The following is a 23,725-nucleotide window of genomic DNA, read 5'->3' on the forward strand; positions in this document are numbered from 1 at the left end:
GGGGAAGGTGTCCTGGGGTCAGGAGAAGGAGAGAAGAAAGGAAGATGTGGGAGAGGGGCTCGGAAAGGTAGGAGTTTGAGGAAGGGGAGGGGACAGGGGGAGAGAATGTGCCAAGGGAAGAGAGGTGGCCTGGATGAGAAATAGTGTGAGACTTGGGAGCCTGAAGGAACGGAGGGAAGAAGGGGTGCAGAGGAAGAGGGGGGGGGGAGAGAAATAAAGTTAGGGAGGTACAGGGTGGCAGAAGGAGGTGAGAACGCTCTAGCGGTAGAGCAGGGGGGAGGATCACAGTGCATAGGGACATAGCAGAGATGGGAGGGTGGAAGAGAAGTCAGTAGCATCCCGGGGTAATCTGAGCTCTGGGCTGGAGTTTTGGGAGTCATAAGATGTCGACAAATAACATCGGAAATCGGTGGGGTCTGGGCTGGTGGTTAGTCAGAGTGGCTTAGTTCGTGGGAGGCAGTTGTATGTCTCTGAGGGTGACTTTTACCTATAACTGTCTTAGTGGTTTGGAAGTTGTGAAGTATCCCAGCTACAAGGTCTCCATAGCATAGTTAGAACTGATCTTCTCTGTTATTTTGGCTACAGACGGGGGTTCACTAGTGCACCTCGCATGAGCGGCTATAGTGGTCCTAAAGTTATGTCCACGTAAGGATATGTGTTGTCTGTGCATTGATAAGGGCAATAAGCTAAGTAACTCCATTGTGGGGGTGAAAAGTACATTAGTCTGGAGCACATCATGTGAGAATTGCTGGTTCAGTGGTAGAATTCTCAGGTTTTATTCCTGACCAATGCAGCTTCCTTTTTTGGGCAGCACATTGGTTAGCATTGCTGCCTCAGTGCTGGGGTCATGGGTTCAATACCAACCAAGATCCTATTGGTGTGGAGATTGTATGTTCTCCCCATGCTTCCGTGTGTTTCCTCTGGCTGCTCCGGCTTCCTCCTATAGTCCAAAAAAAACATACTGGTAGGGGGTTTCTGACAATATGGACCCATGTACCTAGAGAGAATTAGATTGTAAGCTCCAATGCGGCAGAGACTGATGTTAATGATGACATTCTCTGTATACCGGTGTGGAATATGATTGGTGCTATATAAATGAACGATAATAATAATAATAATAATAATAATGCTTTTATCTCATTCCAAGGAGGGGAGATTTTTTTTGGACAAGACCAAAATCTGGGTTAAAGGGAACCATTTTGGTTACACACTCTCTACCATAGAGGAGATGTGCGTGGATACATTTGGTGCTGAGTAGTTGGAACATGTAAATTAGATAACATTTCAGAGTGATTCATACGTCTTCACGCAGTAAATGTTGCTTTGTTTCTCTAAACTTGGAGCATCGATATGGATCTGTAAGAAAATTAAACCAGCTGGACATTGCCACTTTGAGGCATCATTAGTCTAGAACAGAATTGCAAAATAAATAAAGGAAAAGTGGTTAAGGTGACTGGGCCAATGAGAGTAATGAATTAATGAAGTGGTGAATTTAGAAGTATTTATAAAAGTAATTTTTGGTTGTTTAAAAGTCCTGTAAGTAAGAAAAGCTTGGTGATCTGGAGCACTGGAAGATCTTCAAATCCTCAAATTGACAGATAGATGAAAGTTGGGTATCATATTGCACAAGGATGCTACTGGGAGGAAGCATAGAGGGAAAGTGTAGACCTGGTGCAAGCTATGGGCAGGATGCCATTTGTTCATTGTATAAATCTTGATTGGTTGGGTGAAAAATCTGATGGGATCCACATTAACCACTGAAAGGGGTTGGTTACTGGAATCTGCATCTAACCCTGACTCCTCTCAGCGAGGAAGGAACCAATAATAAAGTTGTCCTAAAATACAGGCTGCGTGGTTGGTCTCAATTTTAGGTAAGGAGACTGCCCCCTCGAGCTTTGAACCTGTGCGAGGGGCTTGTGTGCCGGATGGTCGTTTTAACTAAGGTGATCCGACCCAGCCATGAGATCTCATATGTAAACCACAAACAGTTTGGTTGATCTGGGTAAATAAGACGGTGAAATCATATGTATGGTTAATACTTACAGATACTGAATTGATCTTGTCAGATGTACGGGTAAGAATGTATGTGTGTGTGTGTGAGATGCAGTGGGAAGGATCTCTTTAGTCTTATAGCCTATCTAGCAAACCAGTCATCCAACTATATAACAGATACATGTAAAGCTGGGTACACACTATGCAATCCTACTTTAGATGCAATTTCTGTAACGATTTTAAGTAACGACTGAAAGTCCCGATGAGTATGCCACCTACACAATTTACCCTCAGATCTGTGCTCTTCATCTGCCACAAACGAGGGTCTGGGAGGACCCGTTCGGTCTGCTGGAGTTAACACTACCCTTCTAGAGGTGCAGAATCTAACAGGGAGGTATTTGCCAGGGACCCCCGCAAGGGAGTTTGGACTTAGTGGCTCCCTAACCGCAGGTCAGGGTTCTCAAGGAGGGCTACAAGCGAGACTGAGAGGAGAACCAGGTAACTGGAGCAGGACGGATGCTCCAGGACAAACCATGTTACAATGCAAGGGGTGCAAATTAGTTTATTAGTTTGCACATAAGTTAAATACTGGCTGTTTTATCATCTAGCAACACAAATTCTTGATTGCTTTATTTTTACACTGAAATTTAAAGTTGATCTAAAACAGGCCCTACCCTAACTATACATCTGCCCCAACATTTTAAATTTACCTCCCCTCCAATGTAACATGGTTTTTCCCTGGTGCAAAGTTACTCCTTTTCAAAGCTTTGCTCTCCTTAATGACCCAGGCCCATGGGCAGCAGTCACATGAATATTGTTTCAGCTGGTGCTATAAATATACCTCCACACGTCACTGTGGCAGCTTCTGTCTATGGAAAGCATTTGCCTAAAAATATAAAATACAGCAACAATTGTTTTAATCTTATATCAATCAGTGGGAATAGTTTAAGTAATCTCAAAGGTATTTAGATTACTATAGAACTGTTTTATGTCCTGTGAAAGGTTTTGCACCCTGCATGTGTTGTGTATAAGTGTATGTGTGGATGCCTGAACTTGTAACTTTGTCTGAATGATAAATGTGTTCAGCTGGGCCAGGCACAGGTCTAATCTCGGAGATCACTGCATGAGAATATTATATACATCCACCTGTGCAATGTGTGTGATGGACTTTGCACAGTAATTTTCTATATCTGGGGGAAGGCGGGGATGGGGGAGCTGGGAATAGCAGAGGGGCCGGGCTAGATCACTCTCCCATTTCTGGCCCCCAGGAAGCAGACAGAGCTGTGGATTACACAAGAGAAAATCTGCAAGTGCTGTATCTATAGACCTGGTTACGGTGAGTCAGCTCTTAGGCCCTCTGTGTTGTTGATCTGGAAATACCAGCACTAAATGTAATTATTGTAAAATCATTCTCAGACTAGGGACTCTTAGCAGATCAGACCTCGTATTGATCGTCTGTCTACACCAGGCCTGGCCAACCTGCAGCTCTCCAGGTGTTGTGAGACTACAAGACCCAGCATGTTTGGACAGTAGATAGCCAGCTGATAGCTGGCAGTGCATTCTGGGACTTGTAGTTTCACATCAACTGGAAAGCCACAGGTTGGCCAGGTCTGCTCTACAGGAAACTGATTTTATGTTAAACTGCAAAATTCTAGACATGAGACATAGGGCACAGACGTGAGACATACGGTACAGACATGAGACATACGGTACAGACATGAGACATATGGTACAGACATGAGATGTGTAGGGCACAGACATGAGACATACGGTACAGACATGAGACATACGGTACAGACATGAGACATAGGGCACAGACATGAGACCTATAGGGCACAGTCATGAGACATACGGTACAGACATGAGACGTGTAGGGCACAGACAGGAGACGTGTAGGGCACAGACAGGAGACATAAGGTACAGACATGAGACGTGTAGGGCACAGACAGGAGACATACGGTACAGACATGAGACCTATAGGGCACAGACATGAGACATAGGGCACAGACATGAGACATATGGTACAGACATGAGACCTATAGGGCACATACATGAGACCTATAGAGCACAGACAGGAGACCAGTAGGGCACAGACATGAGATTTAGGGTACAGACATGAGACATAGGGCACAGACATGAGATTTAGGGTACAGACATGAGACATAGGGCACAGACATGAGATTTAGGGTACAGACATGAGACATAGGGCACAGACATGAGATTTAGGGTACAAACATGAGACATAGGGCACAGACATGAGATTTAGGGTACAGACATGAGACATACGGTACAGACACAAGGCACAGAGTACAATAGATGTGGGCACACAAAGTGCCTGTGTGTTACTAACCCTACAGGACTGCATCTTAGTGGCCCCTAGTGCATTTGGGCCCCAAAGCAGCTGTATGGCCTGCTTCAGCAACTGTTACACCCTAGGTCATGTGTACATTTATTATTTTTAAATATTGTGGAACCTCTGAGACTGGCAGGAGAATAAGAGTGTGGTGAACGAGGCTTTGGGGATAGACTCTGAGTTTTGTGAGTCTCTAAGCCCCGAGGATGATTGGGTTTCTCTTGCTTTTTTCCTGTTCAATGAAAATGGCTTGTGTGACACCAGCTTTACAGAACACGTTGCTTGTTTCAGATTATCTTCCTTTCTTCATGTTCCATATTTGCTGACTGTTACACATTCAAGTGCTTTCAGAAGTAGTGTGTGATTGGAATACACCACTAGGTCAACTTCATGTCATTTATACAGTTATCTGAAAGCTTCAGTTCCCATTTCTTTCTGGAGTATAGTTGTAGAGAAACGGGGTCTACCTGGACTGTGGACTTTATTCATCACTCGTGTCTCCCAGCAGTATGTACTTTAATCCTTGGCCCAGTTTAAGTATATACACCAGCGGTGTAGTATGTTATGTGTTATTCCATGTTTTATTATAGATTTCACCCTTTCTATTACCTGTAATACTGTATATATTGGAGATGTAAAGACAGTTAGATGTGACCAAAACCCCATCTTGTTTCTGCTGAACTCTTCGCTCGGTCAGTTTTGAAGTAAGGCTTCAGCATGGTTATTTATCCATGCCTTTCATAGCACTGAAGCGGTCTGGGTCTATTGTTATTATTATTATTTTTGACTTATAAGGCGGAACAAAGGGTCCGCAGCGCCGTACATTACATATACAGAAAACAGAACCAAGACACAACATGATACAAAAATATATACAAACACAGGTAACAGGGTAAAGCAAATCACATTATTTCTGGGACGGATAGTGAAAGGGATGATAGAAATCAGCGAGAAGAAGGCCGAAGCTTAAGATAACAGGGATATGGAAGCAGGCCAAGAGGTACAGAGGGTGAAGGAACAGTAGAAGGAGCACACAAGGAAAGAGGGCCCTGCTTCTGAGAGCTTACATCCTAAAGGGAAGGGGGAGACACAAATAGGGTGGTGCTAACTGATGGAGAGAGCCGGGACAGGGAAATTATGCGGAGGTAGATAGTTTACCTGTCCTTTAAAAACCAGACATGGATAAGTAAATTAGCAGCTAAGTCAACATTGTACTTTGTGTTGTGTAGCTGGAAGCTAGCTATTGTTTACATGTCCACAGAGGTCATGTTAATCTGCGGTCTAACCAAACAGATTCCCCTATAATACCCTGTCACATATTAACACTGAATTAAGATGCCAATGTTATTATATTGTGTTAGATTCTGATATCTCAGTACAGGCTTTAAATGAAAACAGTGAGAGACTGTAATGTTATGAGCTCAGCTATATCTCTATACAAACCAGAGGAGATTTGACAATGTTGTGTATTTAAGATCCAGAGATTGTTTTCCTAGGTGTAGCCATTGATTTAATCAGCTCAGTCAGGCCATTGTACATTATATTATGGGCCACTTGAGATGCTCTGATATAGAGGGAAGCTGATCACACGTGTTGGGGTATCGGGGTTCACCGATACTTTTATCAAGCACCTTCAATGTCAGTCAGATCTTCATTGATTTTCAGTTGACTGGTGAACAGAAAAACACTCAACACATGTATGATATAATGCTGAGTAGTTCTGATTTTGTTCCAACCAGAGATCACTTCAGGTTCTTTATTTTTACATAAAGATTAGGGGTATAGAAGCTTAACAACTAATTATAAGACAGTAGATTATGAAAACAACAAGCTAATTATACATTATGCGTACTCTGCAACTTGTAAAATTAAAAAAATCTTTCTTATTTATGCTTTTATCTTCTCAGGCATTCTGCCACCAGTCTTGTTAATACTTTACATAGAACATACAGCTGTGTGTCCTTGGGTTGTTCATGTTCTCTGAGAACAGCTTGTTGTAACATTTCTCAAGGCTTCAATCTTTTTCTCTTCTCATTCTGAGTAAAATATCTGCTAATTTCTTTTAAGGCTGTAACATTATTTTCTAAAGCTTAGCACATGATAGATATTAAATCAATAATCAAACTATTTTACCCTTACACTCCCCTCTTTTGATTAAATATATATTACTAATTTCTACCTATCACTCATGGTGAGAATCAGCAGAAGACAGTTAGCATTTACCTTTACACTATAGGGTATCTTAAGGATCCCACATACGTAGAATAATAATTCATTCAGAACATATCTCCTGGTATCTTTATCACCATAACTCTTCTTTCCCTATTTAATGTTTTATCCAGGTGTATAGAGGGGAATATTTTGCTGATATCTATTTAGAATTTTCCTTGTATTACATGTGAGGTAACAGTTCCATATAATCATTATAGTTAGTACAAGAAGAAGTAACAATGGATGAATCAATATATTCATTGCTTTCTTCATGGAATAAGATCCATTAGCAAATATGTCCCACCAATGATGTGACAATCCATTTTTCAATTCCATCCACAATTGTCTCCCCATAGGTTTTTTAACCGACTTAATATCTGACCCAGGGTTCATGTCTGCCCTAGGATTCTCATCAATCCTTCCACAAAAAGCATATAAATTTTCATTCTGGTTTCTCGATGGTCACTGTCAATCTCTTGCTGCAGACTGTGCAGTTTTTTGGCTTGATTGCTGACCATTGCTCATAATGTTCACTGTTTGTCTCAGGCATTAAACTTGTAGAAAATTCTGTGATCATTACTGGTTCAGGAAGCTCATTATTATTCTTGCAGGAACAACAATCAAGTGTCAGTAATTTCTTAACCAGCCATATAACATTTTTCACTACCACATATACGATCAACAGGATTACCAAACCCTTTGCCACTAATGCCAATATCCAAAATGAATCATTACTGACAACATTGCCAATGAGGTTATGCATCTGCACAAAGGCATTTTCAGAGTTTACTCTCCTATGAGTGCAAATTGTTGAGCACTCCTTCTCCTTCTGTTTCTCACATTGGCATAGAAAATTTGTCACTTATCTGTATGTTTCACACTGGGTTAGGAAGGCCTTGATCCCTACTTCAGTCATAACTTTTCTGGCAAGACATAATACCATAAGACAGTATATTTCTATTTATCAGCACAAGACTCCCCTGATTTGAAGACTTTGATGTGTGATGCGTGAATCCAGGTGTCTTTTTTCCTGTACTTTCACTGCCATGGGAGTCGTCAACAGGACTTGATAAGGACCCTTGTATCTGTGTTCAAGACTTCTCCTGATGTGCTTTCTCATGACCACCCAGTCCCTAGGTTGCAGTCTGTCGGTACCTGTATCAAAATTAGGGTCCGTAATGGAAGAGAACATTTGACCATGTATTTCAGTTAGTTATTTCTGTAATAAGGCAACATAATTCAACAAATCACCATGTACATGCCATAGCTGCTGTGGAAAATAACAGCCTGTTCTGTGTGCTGTGCCAAACAGAATCCCTTATGATGTTAAACCTGTGTCTTTCCTAGGAGTGTTTCTTACTGAGTGCAGGGCCATAGCTAAACATGAAATCCATGGCAGGCCTGTTTCGGCCATTATTTTCTGCATGCCCACGTCTCCACCCAGCGACTGAAAAGCTCCACACACACAAGTACATTTTCATACCCTGAGCATTTGGGAAGCTGAATAAAATCTATCTGAATCCTTTGCAAAGGATACAGTGCCTGAGGGGTGCTTTTCTGTGGAGTTGAGACAGACTTACCCGGGTTGTTTTGTGCACAGATTAGGCAACCAGCCACTAATACCTGTGCTGCTCGGGCAAACCCTGGTGCTCTCCAGTATTTATTTGTTAGTGTTACCATAGCATCCCAGGTGCACATTCCCATGTACTATATTGGCCATAATCAGGTAAAGTGCTTTTGGCAGACATAATTGCTGATCTTTACGCCATTCTCTTTGCACTTCTAGCCCAGGCTCTTTTCTCATTCTCTGTTGCTTGCTTTTGCATAGCTTGGAGTATGGTTCGGTCAAACTTGGGGTCTGGGGCTACCACGTAGGCAACTTTTCCTTCTGGGATTGGCATTACAGCAGCTTCTTGAGCAGATTGGTCTACCAGTCATTTCTCTCAGCCTCGGGCGTTGTTTCCTTGGTGTGTGCTTTCACCTTAATCACTGACAGTTTGGCAGGCATCTGAAAGGTCTGCCCCATGACCCCATAAAGTTTCTGCTTTTCCATATTGGGCCATAGTTATAAGCTATAGCATAGGCATAGCGTGAGGAGTCTGTGTAAATATTGACCTTTTTGTCCTTCAGCGTATATACAGGCCAATGTCAATGCTTTTAGCTCAGCTTCCTGTGCTGACATATGGCTTGGGAGTGATTGCTGAATCAATATGTGTGTCTGTGTAGTAACAGCACAACCTGTATACGGTGTGACGTTTATGTAGTAGTGTGAGCCATCTACATATAGATCTATGTCAGCATCAGGGAGTGGTGTATCATGTATTTGTTAGGCCCAAAGCCTTTAATTGCATGAGTTCAATGTAATCATGATCAGAAAAAAAAAGTTTTTGTTTTTGTGTATTTCTTCAGTTTCTTCTTCAGATGCTTCACTCAAGTCCTCATATCCCCTGTCTGATGCTTCACTCAAGTCCTCATATCCCCTGTCTGATGCTTCACTCAAGTCCTCATATCCCCTGTCTGATGCTTCTTCTTCCTTGTGACTCCCCTTACTGCCCTCTTTTGAATCATCAATGGATAGCAGGGTTGCTGGATTGAGGACTGTGCATCTAGTAATTGTTACGTGTGAGGCGCTAAGCAAGGCTAACTCATATTTAGTTAGTCTAGTTGCAGATGTTTTGTCCTTGCTTGATTGAGAATTTCTGTGACTGCCAGTGGCACCATTAGGGTTACTGGGTGTCCTAGCACAATATCTATACTATTTTGAAGCACTACAGCAGCTGGAGCTACTGCTTCTACACAGGTGGGTGCTGCTCGTATAACTGAGTTTAACTGTGTAGAGTAATATGCAAGTGACCTCTGTTTGTGACCATGTATCTGTGTCAGTACCCCTTGTGCATGTGCACTGACTTCATGACAAAATAATGTGAAAGGTTTGTCATAATCTGGCAAAGCCAAAGCTGGAGCTGAAGTTACTTCAGCTTAAAATTGGTTAAACATTTGGTTCTGCTCAGCGGAGGGTGTAAATGGCTTTCTATCATCCAGAAGTGCTAATGCAGGAGCATGGATAATAGGTCATAATGTCTTAAGTCTTTTCCATTTATGTACAAACATTGAATTCCCAACAATGCATTGCCATACCCATGATACAAAGAAGTACTTGCAGTATATGACGATTATAGTACAGTAAATAAGGGCAGTGAATGTGTTTACAACACTGATTAACTCAAAACTATTATGAGGATAAAAATAAAAACTTTTTGTTATCTACCATAATTTGATATGACATTGCATTACTTTCTTTCAAACCATTTAATATAACATTTGCTTTAAAAAAAACAAAACAAAAAAAACAAACAAAAACAAACTAACACATCATTTCATATTTAAACTATGTTAGTCAATTTCTCATTCTCTCTTCAAAAACATACCTTCTGACTTCTACAACATACAGAAAAAACACCTAGTTCATGCATTTGCTATGCGAATAGCCAATAAAGTTTAATATATCTTTTCAAAACACAGTAATCATTACTCGGCAGAGTCTATGTTATTTAAATCCTTCACTGGTTTTTACTTATGTTTGTTGTAGCTGTGAACCAAAACATATTGCAAACTTCTATTCATTGGAAGTTAGATAAATTCAATCTGGATTGCCTAAAGGGTCTTTATCTGTAGCTGAAGACCTTCTGTAAAGAGAAAAAAAACTTTTGCATAGTGATTAACATTTATTCATTAGAAATTACAGTAACTGTCATTAATTCACATTTCCCAATCACTGTGTGTTGCATGTAACATGCTTGTGAGTATTAGTACACAATTATCAGATAACCAGTAAACATTTTTGTGCAGTGAACGGCTGCTAATAAGACACTGGTTTCTGTGTTTCTTTGTGTAGCTTTACTGTGACGCTATGCGTTCCATGTTATGAAAACATGATTTCCACAAAGGGGCAGTCCCCAATATCACAAACAGGGAATGTCAAAGTGACGTGACCTTGGCAAGTGTTTAAAGCCACTCCTTTCTCATCATCACCTAGTACAGCCCCCATTGAATGACTCTGATGTGTTTTCTGGGTTTACAAACATTCAGTAACAAACAGCCCTCTCTAAAGGTTCCAGGCATTCAGCCATTTTGAAAGCAACACTGCTTCTCTCATAAATCAGAGTACTCCCGTTAGACACCTCGCATTGTGTCTGCAAATCACTCAACATTTTCTCAACAAAATCTCTCATCACCAAATATTCACACATATTTTCTGATTCTGTGATTTCTGTGTCGAAAGTACAAATATATTCACTTAAACAAGTCTTGATCACAGACGGCATTTTATTTTGTGACATTTCTTTATGGGCATAACAAACCCTCCTGATTTCTGAGCACATTCATCAGCTCCATTTCACACAAATTAAAACCGCTTGTAATATCTGCATGTAAAAGCTCACTCCCACAATTCAATTTTTTGAGAGGTCAATAATGAACATCAGTCCAAGACAGTATCCATTACAATCAAGTCAAACAAGTTCAAGGACCAATACAATCAGTGTATATCATAAAGAAAAGATTTGTGATATTGACCACATTTTTACTGTAAGGATAGGAGAGAGAGGAAACAGAAAAAAGAGAGGCTAGTCACAGAGAGATGTAAGCCAGATAGATTAGGAGACGGTGTGGCAAAGCCGCCAATAGAAGAAAAAGGAAGGCAAAGCAGAAGATAGGAAAGAAAGGAGGGGAAGGCAGGGGAGGGGAGGCGGTAATGGATTGAGGAGGGATATCAAGTGGAGTGTTGTAGGGGAGTCATAGGACAAAAGGAGTTTGGACTTGAAAAATTATATCCACGGCGCCCAAACTTTGTTAAATTATTTAAAAGTTTTACGCAGTATGCATGTCATAAACTCCATTTTGTATGAGTGCCAAACTCTATTGATAATTGCCTGCATAGTAGGCGTGGTGGGTTGTTTCCAATTAGTGGCAATTTAACACAGTGCTGCAGAAACTATTTGACGGAACATTTTTGTTTGATGTGTAGTAGCAGATGGAATTCCAAGTGGGAGAAGGAAAAATCTGGGAGAGATTGGGATGTCAACCTGCAGAATCTGAGACACGAAGTCCCGTAGTTCCAACCAGAATGGGGCAAGCTTGGGGCATTGCCACCAAATATGGAGGAAAGACCCTTCCGACTAACATCCTCTCCAACATGAGCTGGATAAGTCCGGAAAGATTTTTTGTAATTTGGTTGGGACCAAGTACCATCGTTAAAGAAGCTTATAAGCGTTTTCTTTCAGCTTCACACAGATTGAACAAGAGGCCGTGTTAGACTTTATTTCATCCCAATCCTCTCTATCCAAGGGGCCTCCCAGATCCCCCTCCCAGGCTCGCTCATGGGAATCTTGGATGTTTGAGTCAGGGACTCTCAGTTCCCAGTATAGTTGAGATATGAGGCCATTGGTAGAAGATCGCCGGAGGAAAAGTGACTCGAATGAGGTCAACGGCCTGATTCTTAAAGATAATTTAGTGGTGGAATGAAAATGTCTTAGTTGTAGGTATTGGAAAAAGAAGGTGTTGGGAATATTGAATTTGGTTTTTATGTCTTCGAATGAGGGAAAACAAGCGTTTGTAGTGATATCATTAAGATAATAAACATCATTCCTTTTTCAAAATTCAAAGGACGAAGCTATACGACCCTGTAAAAAATCTGGGTTGTCAAAGAGAGGAACAATTGGACTAGGAGCCGGGGCGAGATCCCACAATTCTCTTTTAACTTAAAGTGAAAGCTATTTTTCCTCAAATTCACAGACAAAATTATTTTGTTCAACTACAGAAACAGCTTGTTGGACCCTAGCCAGATGGAGGTCAGTGTTTTCTTCTGACACTATCTGTACATTATTTACAGTTTTGTCCGTCCACTGAATCGTGCAGTGACGGACCAAAGATTTCAAAGGTTCTTTTGCATCTCTTCAAAAGCTTACAATTAAGCAATGCAGGCATTACATTTACAAATATACAACTTTTCCGACCTTGAAACATGTCTATTGTAAAATGGTCAAGACAGACAAACACGGACCTCCCCCATACGCATTAAGACGAAGATAAAACTCACATACAGGAAGAAAAATTAACTGATATCTTCCAGCCTACTTCTGTGGAACTACAAGTCCCAGCATTAAACTAAATACAAGTCAGCTTCAATATATTATTACCACTCACCCCTCCGGACACATTTTAGTTACTCTTGAATTATTGAAGCATACTCGAAGAACCTTTTTATCAATGTTACATACATTGTCAGATAACAGAAACAGAATCCCTCTTCAAAATTTCTTTCACACTGCACGGATGAGGGGAGAGCGATTTCTGGTTTTCCCGCTGCTCATAGCCCCCTTCTTATCTCAACACACTGAAATCTTTTACACAGAATAAGGGGGGGCACATTTCACTCTTTCAGCTGCGCAGCATCAAACTTACATTTATAGTACACAATCTACTTGATTCATTATATCAATCAGCTTCTCATGCATTTAGCATATCCACATATTGACCTGATATTCATAGCCAAGCCTTTTCATCCATTCTTTATTATTCAAATAAAACCGTCTAATGTCCCTTCTGGGGGAAATCCTGCTCTGTTGAGTACTTTATGAATCCCTTTAAGAGCTTTACTACCTTCTCTTTCTTTCATAATATCCATGAGTTTACCTATAATAGGCATCTTACTGTTCTGAGTCCCCATTACTGGGTTACTGGTCATGGTCTAGGATATAATGTCCTGTAAGCGGAATAAGGTAATACAATTTTCCCCTTTGTACAGACTACAAGTGTCTTTAATCCTTTACCTCCTAGTCTGCCTTAGGAACACCAGATGTGAGTTTCATTGGAATTAAGTTAAAAGACTGGCACTTATGGCTAATCCGATTATTCCCCTTAAGTCCGTGTATAGATATATAATGGGGTCTGTGAGGGTCCCTCTGCCTCCTTCTGTAATAGGGATATCTATCAACAACCCTCCCTACGTCAAACCTAATACATGAAATAAATAGTCAGGATCTCTGGCATGTGTTCCCACTATTATTGTGAGATTATCCCACGATTATCTATCTATGGAGCCCCAATATGCCCCAGGTGTTGCTTCCAAAGGGAGCACTGCCACTACTTCTGGAACCCTTGTGCTTCGTGTCTGAATAACAATATAGCCTGTACAATGTGTACAGGAAAACCTAGATACTGGTTCCACCATTTAACATTTTTCTAATACCTTCCATACCATTTGCACCATATCTGCAAAGCACACAGAAAAATATGGCACAAAATACAGATACTACCACTATGGCAATTATTTCTTCCAGCTGTACCATCTGGACAATCTTAACTGTCGGTCTTCAGCATATCCTTCCACTATTATTTCCTTTGTCTCACTTATAGGCAATTTTCTTATACTAAAAGGACATTTAGGTTTATAATCAGGTAACATATGATTCCGTGGCCAATAAGTAAGTATGTTAGACCAGTCTTGACCCAAATATTTCTGCAACAATTCTTTGTTGAAATGGGAACCCAAAGTGCAATAAAATTATTTCTCAATTATAAAACCATAATGTACGTTTGTGGCTGTAACACCCTCTAAACAAGGTTCTTTATACCCTGAATATTTTCTCAGAATAATGCAGCAGATACTATTTTACATACACCCCTTTTGTTATCTTCTAAGTCAAATTGTCTACACCCATCATAATCCACAGTATCCATACTTTCACAATTTCATTATTCTATCCTCTGACTGAACATTGGATTCATGAGATACTCTCTAATCACCTCAACTGACTTTTCTTAGACATGCAAAGAAATACTGAACAGAGTAAAATGGTAGAAATCTACACTTTTTCTTATTCACCCTACGGAATTTAGTTCAGCAGTTCTCTGGACATCAGTGGAGTCTGGCGTCAGGTTTGGAGATATTGGGGCATCCCGGACGAACCCCCAGAAATGTTGGGGTATCGGAGTTCACCGATACTTCTATCAATCTCCTTCAATGTCAGTCAGATCTTTATTGATTTGCAGTCGACTGGTGAACAGAAAAACACCCAACACATGTATGATATAATGCTGAGTAATTCTGATTTGTTCCAACCAGAGCTTACTTCAGGGTCTTTATTTATACATAAAGATTAGGGGTATAGAAGCTTAACAACCAAGACAGTAGATTATGAAAACAACATGAAAACAGCAAGCTAATTATACATTATGCATACTCTGCAACTTGTAAGTTTAAACAAATCTTTCTTATTTATGCTTTTATCTTCTCAGGCATTCTGCCACCAGTCTTGTTGTTACTTTACATAGAACGTTCAACTGTGCGTCCTTGGGTTGTTCATGTTCTCTGAAAACATCTTGTTGTAACATTTCTCAAGGCTTCAATCTTTTTCTCTTCTCATTCTGAGTAAAATATCTTCTAATTTCTTTTAAGGCTTATTATTTTCTAAAGCTTAACATGATAGATATTAAATCAATAATCATACAATTTTATCCTTACACACGCCCGCAGCCTGAGGCTATTCTGAGAGTATAAGAAGGGGCAACAGAGCAGTAGGGTCATTTTATCTTGGAGGATCCCGGTGTACGTAACATCAGCACGAAGGACTCGAAGTCATCGTAGGAAACCCTAGCAGGACAGGGTCTGTGTGAGCCATTAGCCCAGGCTGGGGATGCAGAACTGTCTAGCTAACGAGTTTGTATGTTCTCCCCGTGTTTGCGTGGGTTTCCTCCGGGTGCTCCGGTTTCCTCCCACACTCCAAAAACATACTAGTAATGCCCCCACATTTTGATGAATTTCTTTCCTAAATCTGCCGCTTTATCCTGTATGGCTACCAGGGATTCTGCTTGTTCCTTGTGGGTTTTGATCCGTTTGTTACAGGATGAATTATTTAAATTTACACTCAATTATCCCATCAATTTCATCTCTATCAGTGCAGCGTTTCTTCATTGTGGCGCTGAGCAGATCTCTTCCCTCAAATTATGTTGGCAGACGTGACATAACCTGCAGTGTCAGCGGTTCTTCGGTGACCTCCTGTGCTGTATTGCTGTTCAGTGCTGGAGTTGGAAACCAGCAGATAAATTAAATTCACGCTGCAGACTTTCAGCTCCAGCGCCATCTTATGGCCTCTGGAAAGTGAAGTTCAGAGGCTGAAAGAATTGCTGCACTGGAGCGGAGCCTTTAATTATACACTTCTTAGTGGCAATATCTAGAGGAGGATGTGTAAACACAGTGCTGTGAGCGGGATCAGTAGTATTATTTGCTCAAAATAAATTTTGTATACTCAGGGCTGTATATCCCAACTATGTTGGCATTCTGTTTGACAATTAGTTCTGCCTCCCCAGCTTTCATTAATTTCTTTCAAGCTAATCTTGCCAATCCTGCGGACGTTTGGTCAGCTGATGTAGTTGGAACGAAACAACTTATACTTAATTTTTTTGACATTCTACATCACATTTTGACATGTACAGACAACAATGGTACATACGGACACTAGGATAGTCTTTGAAATACATTTGTAGTTATTAGCCCAGAGGCGAAACAGAAAGAACTTCTTTATACATTGTTCATTGTTTAGTTGTGGTTACATTAATGAAAAGTTACTCTAACTATTTTTAGTAGTCATTCTAGACTTAGCAGTTACATTTAAACTTGTTGAGTCCTCTCTGTTCATTCACTTTAGTTGGCCTTGGTCACTGTCCTAATCTTTGTCTATTATAATTCTACAGGTATACTCTGTGAAACTATCCAGCTCTCTCTTGTGAACATGTCTAGAGTTATACAATCTGCCGTGCAGAACTTCCCCCGCCATCGCTTACCTATGCTCTGCGCGACCGGCCTGGGAGTCGCAGCAATCGCCTCTTGGATGTGGTGGAGGAGGAGGAACCGCGTGGAGCTGCGACTTGTGGGCACAGTGTCCCAGCTCATTATATATCCCATCAAGTCCTGTCGAGGTATCTCCGTGCAAGAGGCCGAGTGCCTAGAGTTGGGTTTGAGAAATGGAGAGCTTGAAGATCGGCATTGGCTTGTGGTGGCAGAGGATGGGCACATGGTAACGGGTAGGCAGGAGCCACGAATGGTCCTTATTTCTGTGACTGGTTGCGGCGATTCCCTCTGTCTTCAAGGTACAGGGATGGAAAAGATATTAGTACCAATATCACAACCCAAGAGCAACAAAGTGCTGGACTGTAGGGTCTTCGGGCTTGACATCCAGGGTCGGGACTGTGGAGATGAGGTATCTCAATGGCTGACCTCCTATTTTCAAAGCAGTAAGCCTTACCGTTTGGTCCATTTTGAGTCTGAGGTGATGAAGCCACGCAAGTCCAAAGCAGTGGAAAGACCGTTCAGGGACAAAGACATAATTGCTTATCCTGATGCCAGTCCCATCATGCTGCTTTCTGAAACCTCCCTGGAAGATCTAAACAACCGTATGGAACAGCCGGTCTCACTAGGGAACTTTAGACCAGGCATCGTTGTGTCTGGGTGTGAGGCCTTTGCGGAGGACAGTTGGGATGATGTGAGAGTGGGCACGACAAGTCTAAAGCGGGTCATGGCGTGTGGCCGCTGCATCTTGACCACTGTGGACCCCAACACTGGCATTCTGAGTCGTAAGGAACCTCTTGATACACTGAGAACCTTCCGACAGAGTGATGCCTCCCTGAGTCACCTATACAAGACCTCACCCCTCTTTGGCCAGTACTACGGTGTGGAGCAAACCGGGAGATTGCGAGTTGGGGATCCAGTGTATCATGCGGTCCGCCAGGGTTAGTACCAGTTCCTCCTTTTACCTGAGAAAACTTGCAGGCAAAATGATGGGGCTGAAATGTATATTACATTCTTAAGCTGGGTACTCATCTATGCAATTATCGTGTAGATCACATGATTCACAACCGTTTAGTCCGATATCGTAAGAGTGTGTACACTCCCATGATCATGTTTAATTGTACCAAAACCCTTCATATCTGTTGATTTGGTTTTCAAAACTTCTTAAAAGTCACAATCGATAATGGAACGATGTCGGGCAAAGTGGAACTGTGTATGCACTCAGGACCAGCAGCGTAGTCAGATATCTGTAGAGTGTTGTATATTGTATTTGTAGTAAGATTTCATAGGTGTGTACCCAGCTTTAGATGTGAATAGCCATATTACACAGGGCTCACTCAACCCTGACCCCTGTGACTGCTAATGATTCATGTGTTTCAGTTTTCACAATTTGAAGACATCTCTGATCGCTAGTTGGTTTACTCATTCACACTAGTGCGGTCAGGTGGAGTTGTCTTTAAAAAAATTAAAAATTGTGTACATTAAATCCACACACCAAATTCATACTACAAAGGTTGTATTTATACAAGAGTTCAAGGTGTTGCAGTAAACTTGTTAGGAGTTTCAGCAAAGAGATTGTAAGCTCTTGGGAGCAAGTCCTCTCCTTCCTCCTTCTTGTCTGCTTCAACCTCTCTTTTTGTATTTTGCTATATTTCTATGGTGCTGCAAATTTTTTATGGCACCGTATAAATAAATGCTAATAATAATAATATTGAAAAAAAGAGAGATGCTACAATGACTTCAAACATTGAATAAGCACAAACTTTGCAGCATAAATTGTTGTGTGGATCACTCCACACCTGTTACCGATTGTTTGATCTCCAGAAGTGTAAGCCCAGCCCCCAATAATAATGATTGTAGGGTGTACAAACCAGAGGTGTAGCTTAATGCTGGACCTGAGTATAATCTGATCCTGGGACCCCCGACATGTGGAAGCTGGTGATTTATATAAGTCACCTATTACTGCTAAACAGGTCGTTCACAGGATTTCCTGTTTGGCAGGTGAAAGAAAGAACCAAGTAGCCCCCAGGCTGCATAAATCAATTGTTCCTAATAAGTGATTAGTTGTATCGACTGTCTGATCGGACCGTCTAACAGTTAATTGTGTATATTCTAAGAATACCAATCTTTACTAATAACTAGAAATAACTAGAAAAACAAGATATGTATAACATAATATGTAGTATATTTTCATAACTTCAGGAGCTTTTTATAAAACTGGAAAATTGGGAACATTTTTTGGGTTTCATGATTGCTAGAACAACACCCTTAGGCTGGGTACACACTACAGGGTTTTCTGCCGACTATTGGCCCAATATCACGTTAGTGTGTACGCTGCAATGATGGACGATTATCGTGCTAAAGTTCATCGTATCGTTTCATTTGATTTTATAAATGGGCTAAAAATCTTGTCCAACGATGGAACGATGTCGTCACACTGCTGCAGTGTGTATGTACTCAGGACCGGCAGTGTCCATAGATCTCTATGGAGTGTGCAAAGTCAGGATCTTTTCAGCTTATGGTTATGACAGATGAAGAGCACAGATCTGACGGTAAATCTTGTAAAACGTGTACAGTGTACACAGGAATCGGCATCGGCTGTTGATCAGGACTTTTTTCCAGTCGTTGATAAAATCATTACCGATATCATATTGGGAATTTTTTTATGTAGTGAGTACCCAGCCTTACCCTGTAGGAACTGGGTGAATATTTGCTCACCCAGATAAGGGCTGGTGGTGTAGATTTAGAAGATTCCTGTTCTTAATTTTATAAAACAAAGACGTAATTAGAGCAACAAGTGCACTAGGCAAACAAGATATATTTTTCCTGCAGGGAGAGAGAGGCTTAATGTTTATATAGGATGCTAACAAAATATGTTATGACCTTATAATGTACAGAGCTATAAAGCTCACTCTCAGCTTTTTACACTAATAGTAATGCTAAACTCTAATACTGCAGAGTTCTATTACTTACTAATGCAATAACATTTTTGTACTGAATCGATATAAAAATGTTTATAATGTGTTTTTTTCATCTACTCATCTGAAATGATTGCTGTCGATTTGTTGTATAATAAACTAATGTTAAACAGCTGAAACTGAAATCTCTGTGCATGTGTGTATCAGCATTGCTCTAAATTTCGCTTGTACTAAAACATTAGGCTGTAAGATAGTCTTAAAGGGGCGGTGCACCCTCAGATAACTTCATTGTATTTTTGAGCAATCTATCAATGGGGACGATACAACTTTAGCAGGTGGTCAGTAAACGACACAATATGATGGACCCACATCGCCATTTCAATTAACAGTACAAAGCTAGCCTAGATCCTAGAAGTCAGAAATCTTCGGACATCCTGTAAACTGAAAGAGAACAAATACATTCAGGAAGATATAACAATTAAGGAGTAGGGGATACACTCCAGGGAAAAAAAGATGGTTGCGGAACTAGAGGTAGAAGAGAGAGAGAGGGGAGGTACAGTTGCGGGTTAGTATTATTTAAGTCTTTTGGTCTGGACATTGATTTCGGGAGGGCTGTGTGTCACTATAATCCTGATGGGTTGTGCTTTGTAGGAGATTAGGACAAGTGTGTTTTTTGTAGAGAGATTTAAAGAAAAAAGAAAATCTCAGCAAATCATATAAATTGCTAAAAGTTTATGAACATTGAGCATTGTCATCAGAATCATCAGTACAGGTCTTTGTTAGATCCTTTGTAATCTAACCAGCCATGTGGCAATGAATTCAGAATACCTGTCAGTGGGCGAGGATGTTAAATCTTTTATAGCCATATAAAGATTAATTCTCTTCAACTACGGAGAGATGGTCGGAGAGGATTATTAAAGTTATTTTATCGTTTACCAATAATCATTGTCTGTTGTGATTTGTGCGGTTCCAACTCACAAAGCGATTTATTAGCAAAAGCAAAAGAATAACAATTAAATAAATAAGTACAGCTGATACATACGCTGTGCTGTGCTGCGCACTGCTGGATCCAGCTTACAGTCATTCAATCCTGAAGTCTGTGGTCAAAGAGACTGCATGCTGGTTCCAGAGAGCAATATATATACATTTGGTGTTACAGTAAATACAATACAGATGACTAGGCATGTTTCCATAGGTTCAGGCTCCAGGACAGTCCAGTATAGTGTAGTTCATAGGTCAGTTGAAACGACGCCCTCCAAGGGTGGGGGTCAGCTCTCCGATCAGATGCATACTAATCTTCCCGCCGAAAGCTAGTTCAAACTGGTCTTTTTACATTACACACACAATACCATTCTGATCATTAATTCCCTATATTTCATAACTAGCATACGCGAGGTGCGATCTCATAGTCGATGGAACCAGATCACTGAGAATAAATAGGGGATTAGAATGACACCAAACATGATATGTTTCCTGTAACCTGAACCTTAGATCTCAGTAAAGTGCTGCTAACATATATAACTATAAATTCAATAACATTTGTTCAAAAACAACTGTGGGTTGGAACTATTATAAAAATGAACTATGTACAAGTGAATGTGTAAGTGTAAGTCTATGTGTGCGTTGTTTATCGTGCAATTGCGTCATAACACGTGGTGTACTGATCGCAATCGCATGGCAAAACAATATTAATCAATATAGTTTCTTTCATCCAATTATTTGACTTCGACAGGATGTAGATGGCAAGTGACGCAGGATAATAGCACTGGCTGCTTTTCAAGTTACTTAATTATTGTGAATCTCTTCCTGAAATGTTTAATACATACATTGTTTTACCTTTTTTGGCTTCGTACTGTGCTTTCCAGCTATTTCCTTATATCATCACACAAAGTTGTAAATTTATTGTTGCCGAGAGATACGACACAGAATTGCTCCCGGGATATAACTGTATCCAATGCAATAAGCGCGCCCTATCCAATAGCAGCTAAAATAGAGAATTCTGTCTGATATAAATAGATGGATGAAAAACACAGAAAGGAGCCGAGAAGATGAAGCAGAGCACAAACTAGGCCCAGTAAATCTTAAGGTGGGATCTCCTCTCTCGTTTTCTTACCCTCCTTTCTGGAGTTAGGGGTCCTGGGACCACTGTAGTCATATTTTAATGATCTTAAAACATTGCTGGGGGTAATAATATCACCAACAAAACTAGGGCAGCGGAAAACATGGGAGAGAAGGAGAAGAATGGAGGGTGGATCTTCACGGTACAATGGGCCGAGCACCTAACGAGCAGCAAGTCTCAAAAACAATCGAGAGACCTCAGAAAGTAGAAAATAACACTCATCCATTCCTGAGGGATGATCTCCCATTTACCTGGTTAAAGGAAAATCTAGGACCTGTCTTCCAGGCCGAAAGGGGCATCTAGAAAGGGGCAATGGAGTTGTCAAGATATACCCCTCCTTACTCCAAATGTGGCCAAGATGTACCCACAACAGCTGGTCCCATGTCTGCACAATGGGAGGGTTGGAAAGCTTAAAAATTGTTGGAATCTTTAAAAATCGAGCCACCGGAATCATGAGCTTACAATCTACAATTAAGGTACTAGTGATTTCCAGAAGTACAGACGGTATGATGATATTACATGGTCAAACAGGGCTCCTTTTTATACAGATTCTGACACAAATCCTGGCAGGAGGAAGCCCAGCCTCCTGATCCGACCAGGCACTGAAGCGTCTAATATCCCATCAGATGATCTAACATCAGGATGTGTTATTTCTCTTGATGTGGAGTTAACACAATTTAACTTCAAATTTACAGCAATCTGTAACATCCTACATTACTTGTATCCTGAGTCTACATTGTTCAGACAGGTTCCTGTCTCTCTATTAAGACGTGGCAACAGGTAATGGCCCCCTGATGGGCCTTCAGACTAAAGCAGGCTTTTGTCACTTCTGTCATTTTCTACTATCAGCAAAACAGACTTCCATTGACCTGGCATAATACATTAGATATCAATACATTTCCTATACCACAATACACACAATATAAAACAATATCAGCACATTTCTAATACACAGTATCAAAAATCAGTACATTTGCAATTATATAAATTTGCTCACTGTGCTAATTATTTAAATATATTTATACAATAAGCTATTTATAAGTGATCCAGCCACAGTATTTATCTGTATGTAACCTGTATATAACAGCCAGTCATCACATGGTCTCCTTGTGCCAGACATTATTTCTGTGCTCTGAGTCCTATAAAGATAGGCATTTTCAAATACAAAGGAAAAAAAGAGATTAGAACTATCTTTGGTGTAGAGACGTGACCACGGGAAATATTATCTATGTCTAATTCTAACATATTCTAACCAATGTCTGCAGGACCAGTTGCAGTTAGACCTCCTAACCCCGATGCCCTCCTCGTTGCTAAATCTTTTACCAACTTAATAAACTCTGTTATGTCACCTGGTCCAATTCCCGAGGCAAAGAAAACGGCTGGAGGTATTCCGATCCACAAATGTGGTGACAGAAGCATTAAATCAAACAATATACCACTTTTTTGCCTATATTAACCAAAATGATGGAAAAGTGTGTGTCCCAAATCAGCAGCTGGTACAAAACGTTTCTTTAGTCTGTCTCAACCAGGCTTTCGTACCAACCGTTCTACAGTAACAACCCTATTAATGATCTGGATTTAAATTCATTGTGGAATGAAATATGGACTGGTCATTGGTGCATTATAGCTTTTGACGCAGTAGACCACAATATACTGTTAAAATTTGGTGCTCAGGTATTGGAACACATGCGCTGCTATTTTCAGGAAGATCCCAGTTTATGTCAATCTCTGGCTCCAATCTTAGCGCCGAGATGTTACCCGTGGGCTCCCTGAAGGCTCCGCTCTCAGCCCATTAATGTTTTCCATATTTATAAATGACTTTCCCAGTTTGTAAATCACCTTCTATGGATATGAAGACGATCCTATCTTGTGTGCACACTGCCCAAACGTCTCTGACTGTAAATATACCGTGGTCTGATATTTCTCACATGGATCAGAGGATAACTAATTTTTAAACACTGATAATAGAGTGTCCTTGTTGTATAGTGTTAAGACTAGGCCCCCTCTGGCTAGTCCCTTATTTAATATGTTATCCAATATTCACACCATCAAACAATATATCAACTCTATTTTGTCAGAAAACCTCCCCTGACTACCTTAACCTGTCACAAACCGCCCTCTGCGCACTCGTGACTTGAAAGCTTACTGTAAGGGAACACACAGGATTCCAGCCCAAATCTCACTCTCACCTCTTTCTCTAAGGCTACAGATTTAATGGTCCCTTTCCCCACACAGAAAGACGCTTCCACACCTCTCAGCCACTGCCACCAGCTACGTATAAGGCC

At 40.7% G+C, this 23,725-nt stretch overlaps 1 protein-coding gene across 1 annotated transcript; it reads left to right on the forward strand.

Annotated features, from left to right (window-relative positions):
- The first annotated feature begins 3,227 nt into the window (after positions 1–3,227).
- LOC142102158 (mitochondrial amidoxime-reducing component 1-like) lies at positions 3,228–20,022 on the forward strand. Its single transcript, XM_075186829.1, has 2 exons — positions 3,228–3,328; positions 16,310–20,022. The coding sequence occupies exon 2, from the start codon at positions 16,348–16,350 to the stop codon at positions 17,347–17,349; it is 1,002 nt and encodes a 333-aa protein (XP_075042930.1). The 5' UTR covers positions 3,228–3,328; positions 16,310–16,347; the 3' UTR covers positions 17,350–20,022.
- The last annotated feature ends 3,703 nt before the right edge of the window (positions 20,023–23,725 follow it).

This window comes from Mixophyes fleayi, chromosome 1 (genome assembly GCF_038048845.1).
Source record: "Mixophyes fleayi isolate aMixFle1 chromosome 1, aMixFle1.hap1, whole genome shotgun sequence".
In the NCBI taxonomy this organism is placed as follows: domain Eukaryota; kingdom Metazoa; phylum Chordata; class Amphibia; order Anura; family Limnodynastidae; genus Mixophyes; species Mixophyes fleayi.